Source organism: Gadus chalcogrammus, chromosome 20, assembly GCF_026213295.1.
Source record: "Gadus chalcogrammus isolate NIFS_2021 chromosome 20, NIFS_Gcha_1.0, whole genome shotgun sequence".
NCBI lineage: Eukaryota > Metazoa > Chordata > Actinopteri > Gadiformes > Gadidae > Gadus > Gadus chalcogrammus.
In genome coordinates, this window is record NC_079431.1 from 5,724,389 (window position 1) to 5,731,888 (window position 7,500).

The window sequence follows — 7,500 nt, forward strand, 5'->3', positions numbered from 1 at the left end:
GTCTGTCTGTCTGTCTGTCTGTCTGTCTGTCTGTCTGTCTGTCTGTCTCTCTCTCTCTCTCTCTCTCTCTCTCTCTCTCTCTCTCTCTCTCTCTCTCTCTCTCTCTCTCTCTCTCTCTCTCTCTCTCTCTCTCTCTCTGTGTCTCTGTGTCTCTCTCCCTCACTACCTCGTGTACAGGTAACGGCCAGTGCCAGTGTGGCAGGTGTGACTGTAAGGAGGGCTGGACGGGCACCAAGTGTGAACATCCGCTGTCCTGCGCGCAGTCCCCCGACAACAGCCAGAAGAGGTGCCGAGGAACGTCCAATCTGTCCTGCTTCGGACGAGGTACGACGGCAAAACCCTCCGCCCCAGTACTGTTGCCATGGTAACGCTGGCAGTATCTGCTCACTGAGATAGAAGAGAGAGAAAGACAGAGAGACAGAGACAGAGAGAGAGAGAGAGAGAGAGAGGGGGGGGGGGGGATGGTAGCTTGACATAGAGAGATAATCTTGAATATTGAATTCAGAGGTAGAAAGAGAGACGGAGAAAAACAGAAAAGGGAAGAAAGAGAGCAACAGAAAGAGAGAATATTAAATATTGAGAGAGAGGGACAGAGAGCGGGACAAAGAGAGAGAGGGGAATCCTCCAAAATACGCCAGACCACACAGAAATCTAATCTGTCCATCCATCAAATATAATACAGAGCAGCCTGAGTACATGAATAATGACCCGTCGGGTGTGCGACAGTGTGGCAGCTCCTCCAACAGCACTAGAGTCAATGTGTGGAGATTTATCACCATGCGGCATGTGCCTCAAGAGTGGCCCCACTGGAAGTAGCTTGATTTCCTGAAGCCTCTTAGTATCAAATCAATGTCTAATAGAAGAATCTTTACGAGGAGAACATTGGTAATCCATGCAATATGTGACCCATGTGGGTGTGTTTCCACGGTGGGCAGATAGCCGACACCAGACATATACATTCAAACACAGTGCCTAGGAGCCATCCATTTGTAACTGTAATATAGTGGTTCTGTAGTATTGAAATCCGTGACCCATTGTGTAAATAAAGAGAGGGATGGTGACATAGAAAGTAGTGCTCATCAGCTAGCAAGATCTTACGCCGTGATAGCTGATGGTGTGTCTGACACCTGTCCGCCACTGTTTCCCTGCAACCTCAGCAATTACATTAGCAATGCTACGTTGAGACCCTGGATCGCTAGCAATGGCTGTAAAACCCGGCGAGGAATAGGCAAGGGTACAGATCAACGCGTCATGCTTATACCTGAAAGGTCATGATCTAAGTATCTATCCACGTCATGTTGCGTATCTGAGAATCACAACCCCCAGCTGGCCGTACAGGTCCTTCTGGCTCTACGTGGTTGGACACAGTGTTAACAGGTCACAAACATGTTAGCATGTTTCTCGCAACCCGGAGATAACCGCTGAGATGGGCCTGAAGGTCAGATGCAAGATACGGCACAGCCATTTGTTCAAACCCATTACTGCGTTCTCATGAGTTTTATACAACAGCTGCTGTATCTGTATTTTTACACTGATGCAGCAGCCATAATCAATCACGGCTAAGGCACGGTATGTCCTTTTGTTCAGTATAGCTACAACACACTCGCTTTCTTCGACTTTAACATTGTATTAGATCTCAAGGGGGTGGGGGGTGGGGGGGCATCTGGCTGTATTCCTGAACCCTGACTCAAAGATAAAGGCCAGCGTCCACCATGACATGAAAAGCTACAGAAAAGGCCTGCTGTGTAGTTTCGGGGCCTCAAGGTAACTCAGCTTGACATTCCCCTATTGGATTTGACGGTTGAATTGCTTTTTTTTGCCAGTACTTTAGCTTGGTCCCATTTGGTGGAACCTATCCTGCTCAGTCCCACTGCCCAGACTCACCATGGGTTAATGTAAGGCATGGTGGGCAGGTTTCATTTTGAGCGCTGAAGGGAGGTCTTTGAAGACGCCACAGTATATCAACTGCAGAGTATAATCCTCAGGGTACACACAAAATGTTGGCTTTGCCTACCGACTCCACAAGACCAAAATTCTGATTTTAGTGGCATGGAAAAGTCTTGAAAAAAATCAACCGCAACTATGAATGCACACAGCTGCCTTTCTATTCAAGTTGACATTCGCTTCTGCTTTAATCCACAATAAAACTGATATAACGTGTAGGGAAATGCTTGTACGATACTACACATAAAGAAGATAAAAGCACAATCTAGTTGGAGCCAGCAATAACAGTCTGAGTGGCTTGTTTTTCACCTCTGAATTACACACTGTGAATGCTTCGTTGCAGACACAGTAGTACTGCCCGCCTCAGGCCTATGGGAAGAACAACAGGGTGGTGGAGACACCTAATGAAACAGCAAAAGATTAACTTGTGTGCAGGTTGAGGTTAATTAGCTTGAATTCCTCCAGCAGCACCTTTCAATTATCCCAATTGCTCCTGCAAAATGACACTTGAAATTGTCCTTTGTCAAGGAACAATTTACTGTTTTGTTTTTTACATTTGTTTATTTCCCTGCCCACCCACTATGATTGGGGGCTACAATTCAGAAGTGCAAAGGGCTCACTTACACTGCCATAATCATGGCGTATGACACATAGTGTTTTGTTTTCACATTACAATGCCCCAGATTAATCCTGGATTAGATTTCAGTTAGTTACTCATGTGTTCAGAAGAGGGAATATTGGCTGTTTCATTCTCCCATCGGTTTGTGTTGTGCAATGACAAGAATGCAAATACCCATGGACGGAGATAGAGCAATCCTTTATTGTATTTGAATGTCTCAGATTCCTTCCAGTGGGAAGTGAACGCAAAACGAATAAAGCAAGGTGACACAAGTAACCCAGGCCCAGTACCTGCAGACTGACAGAAAACGAGGTAGAGTGAAGGTGACAGAGGTAGGGAATCACTGCAGGCTAAATGGATGTGTCTGGTACACACCAGGGCATGTTAAACCTCTGTACCAAAGCCTCCAACAGCAGCAGTCAAGGTGACAGAGTTTCAGCTTTCCTTCTTTTTTTTTCAAGAGCTTTAGACTAGCACATTCTTCGGGCTATGGTATTTCCTCGAGGAAGCACCTGCTGTATTCATCTTTCTGCTGGTTCCTGGGAGTTCAATGGTTGCCCCAGGACATTTGGCGCTCTAGGCGGGGGGGGGGGGGGGGGGGAAGGGGGGGCCAATAAGTAATTTTTTTTTTTTTTTTTTCGGGCGCATTTTATATTTTGCGCTCCCCCTCTAGATGGCGCTCTAGGCGGCCGCCTGACCCGCCTGTAGGGAAGGCCGCCCCTGGGTTGCCCACCCAACATACTCTTAAATACAGTAAAAAAGAAAACCTCTTATATGCATTGTCAGGAATATATATAGGGAGGTGGTGTATTAAACGTTGCTGGTAAATCATTGCCTTCCATCTCGACAAGGTAGCTGGACTATCGTGCCCGTCGTAACATTTATTCTGCTAATGGGCCGTTGAATGTCAGACGTAACAGCGGCAAAACGTGCTCACACGCTCATTAGCTTACCACTGAATTAGGCTTGATGGGTTTCTCATGTCAACATGTGGTGAATACATATTTACACCATGCAGATGGTGTATTTATAATAGTACAAATAGCAGTGTTTTTTCACATCATCTTCTCTCTCTGTAATCGCAGAAGATAATTGGTTTGATGTTTTCTGATGCAATGGGAATGGTTTTCGATACTTTAGAGTTTAAAGTGTATGTCTCTGACAAACGTATGTTGACAATATGCTCTCTTCGATCTTAATACTTCCCTGTTTCTCCAGGTCTGACCTTTAGCTCCTCACTTTGTGATGGCCTTTGGGAAGCTAGGGTATAATGTATTCTGTTATACCTACTTCCACATCAGTCTTTTCGCCATCGAAAATTGTTTAATTTTGCAGGAGTCCGCACTGTCTGTAAAAAGAGAGAGCAATGGAGGGGGGGGGTGTGAGAGAGATAGAGCAAGAGACAGCAAGAGAGAACGAGATGGAGAGAGAGAGAGAGAGAGAGAGAGAGAGAGAGAGAGAGAGAGAGAGAGAGAGAGAGAGAGCAATTCTGTTGCGAGAAGAATGTGGAAAATGGACAATTTCAGAAAAACAGCAGTTGAATTACAATTCTGTAATCCTTTTTATGTTTTACAGCTTACAAAGACACATAGGTTAATGATTTAGATAAGCCCAGACAAAGCCTGTATCTTTATGGGCCCTAAATACCTCTCTATATCATAAGTTGTCATGCAGTGCGTGACATATTGGGTTATTACACAACCTATTTTCAAAGTATTTCTCTCTATTATTTCTGTTCATTCTATGGAGTTGACTTCTGTGGTGCAACACCACCACCATCCTATCTTCGAGAGCAAGAGGCTATATATCGAACAACATGAAGCAGAACAAATCGAGGGAGGATAAAAATGGATGCCTTTAACGATGAACAAGCCAGACGTTTGCTTGGGGTGTATATTCTTTTCAGTATCTTGGCGGACAAGACAATGCTAGAGCTGTCAGGCTGTCTTAGGGGCTGGCTGGGATAGTTTAAGGTGCTTGTTTGCTCTGCTCCCATGATAAATACTAGCCTTGGCTTGCTAATGGAATGCTTTAGCCGGGGAGACTTTTCATCCGGAGAACTGAAGGAGAGGCGACGCAGGAGATGCTTGTGGTTGGATGGGATTTATCCCGTTCGTCGTGGCGGCTGGACCTGCTGCTGGCTGTCACAACAGAGGAAAAGGGAACTCGAAGGCAAGAGAAGAAAGCGTGCGTTTGGAGACAGCACAACTAGGCTAATAAACTAGTGCTAATCCACACGGTTCAATGTATGCATGATTACTACTCTAAAACATACATGCTGATGCACACACATGCACACACATACAAACAAACACACACACACACACATGTCTCACACACACACACACACACACACACATACATGATTTTAGGTTTGGAATTGGTTTCACTTTAATTTAATTTCATTTATTGGTTTCTAAGCTTTCCTTTGCTCATTTGAGATCAGGTAGATCATTCTGTCATGTAGGTCAATAAGAGTTGTAAGCATTGCTTGTGTGTGTGTGTGTGTGTGTGTGTGTGTGTGTGTGTGTGTGTGTGTGTGTGTGTGTGTGTGTGTGTGTGTGTGTGTGTGTGTGTGTGTGTGTGTGTGTGTGTGTGTGTGTGTGGGTGTGTGTATGTGAAAACTCCAGAAAAACATGAAAGAGTTAGATAGCCACAAACAACCCCAGGGGTTTCGATTAACATAGGCCTAACACCCCCTGCTTCTCCTGTTACTGCTACAAGCAAACAAAGTGTTTCAGACCGGTTTATGTGATGTTGTCATTAAGGTGCTTCTGTCTGAATAGAGAGCGGGTCCATCACTCACACACACACACACACACACACACACACACACACACACACACACACACACACACACACACACACACACACACACACACACACACACGTGTCTCTGTCACGCACACACGCATCCGAGCAGTGGATGCGTGTGTGCGGACCACAGTGATAATCGATAAGCCAGTGATGTGATGACGTCTTTGGTTGCTAGGGTTACGGTGCCCCCTGAGTAGCCACTGGTGTGTCCTCTTTGAGTTCACCGAGTGTGGTTACTAGACAGTGATTATGTGTGTGTGTGTGTGTGTGTGTGTGTGTGTGTGTGTGTGTGTGTGTGTGTGTGTGTGTGTGTGTGTGTGTGTGTGTGTGTGTGTGTGTGTGTGTGTGTGTGTTGGACCTGCTCTCCATTCAGACAGAAGCATCTTAATGACAACGTCACACACACACAGACCCAAACACGTGTGAATCTGTGTGTGTGTGTGTGTGTGTGTTGGTGCCAGTGTGAATTTGTGTGTTTGTGTGTCTTCCTATAGAAATAATGTCTGTTTAATGGTGTCTTTGCATGTGTGTGTGTGGGGGGGGGGGGATTCGGTGTCTGGTATGGGGCATATTCTACATAGGCTGATGCTTTCTGCAGAGTAATGAATGGATGACATGATGTATGCATTTTTTCCCCGTGATCATATTTCATGCACTGACCTTGACAATGTCTTCCACATGAAAGGTCGTAAGAAGCAAATACATTTTTTCCCCCGTAGAGAGAGTCGTGAGTTTCCACAAAAAAATGTGTCGACATCAGACAAAAAAAAACAGACACGTTGTCTTCCAGAACAATGATATTATACACATTCTTAAAAATGTTTTCAAACTTTTTTTTTGGGGGAAATGATAATAAAGTCGAGATGCAAATAGGGTGAATGTTCTGTAATGGACTGTAGTTAGCCAATAATTGATGATTATTAAGTTGGAAAGAAGACCCACAAAACAATGAATCAGTTGTGCAAAATTTGCTAGTGTCAAATAAGAAAGCTTTGAAGCTTCTAAGGTTCAAAACATTTTAAAAAGGCTAACTTAAAGGGAAACCAATGCTATAAATCGGTCGACTGTGTTGTAAGTATAGAAAGACAGTATTTATCCTACTACAGATAAGAACAGATGAAAAAACGAATCATCCGGTAGTAATATAATTTGACCAGAATGTGAGCCGGAAGTGGCTATGGATGGAGTTATTGCAGCTCTGTCAGTGTTTGTGTGAGATGATCAATGGGAGGGAATAGTGCTCAACTACAATGACAGGTCAGACAGATTCAAGAATAAATTATGTGTTTCTAATGAGTTGTGTCATTAGCCTGCACACTCACTGTGTGTGTGTGTGTGTGTGTGTGTGTGTGTGTGTGTGTGTGTGTGTGTGTGTGTGTGTGTGTGTGTGTGTGTGTGTGTGTGTGTGTGTGTGTGTGTGTGTGTGTGTGTGTGTGTGTGTGCGTGTGTGTTTCAGGCATGTGAGTGTGCATAGGTGGCTGCATGAAGTAGCATTCAAATCTGGATTTAAGTGGGAAACGGAGTGATTGATTTACATACAAGATAGGCTTGTGTGCCTGGAGGGATCATTTTAATGGAGATTAACTCCAGTTTAAAATCCATTAAATGCTCCCAGTTCGGTGGGAATCTATTAACAGGAGAGTGTGTGTGTGTGTGTGTGTGTGTGTGTGTGTGTGTGTGTGTGTGTGTGTGTGTGTGTGTGTGTGTGTGTGTGTGTGTGTGTGTGTGTGTGTGTGTGTGTGTGCAGGGCAGTGCCAGTGTGGTCAGTGTGCCTGCCATCCTCCAGGAGACAGTCGTATCCATGGCAAGAACTGTGAGTGTGACGACCGGCAGTGCGAAGACCTCAACGGTGACATCTGCGGAGGTAAGCACAAATCAAGACACCCAGACAGGTGTCCGCAGTCGTACACACAAGCACACACATATACACACACATACACAGAAACACAATCACATAAAGATGCACACACAAACACACACCAGCACTAACGTGCACAGCAACACCGATAAACACACACACACACACACACACACCCACACACACACACACACACACACACACACACACACACACACACACACACACACACACACACACACACACACACAGAAGCACACAA

The 7,500-nt window shown here is 45.0% G+C and overlaps 1 protein-coding gene across 1 annotated transcript in view; it reads left to right on the forward strand.

Annotated features, from left to right (window-relative positions):
• Nucleotides 1-7,500, forward strand: part of itgbl1 (integrin, beta-like 1) — a 37,588-nt gene that overhangs the window by 19,558 nt on the left and 10,530 nt on the right. The window contains exons 7-8 of the mRNA XM_056580233.1: nucleotides 178-324; nucleotides 7,128-7,244. Coding sequence (XP_056436208.1) covers nucleotides 178-324; nucleotides 7,128-7,244 — 264 coding nt within the window. The remainder of the gene's footprint in view (nucleotides 1-177; nucleotides 325-7,127; nucleotides 7,245-7,500) is intronic.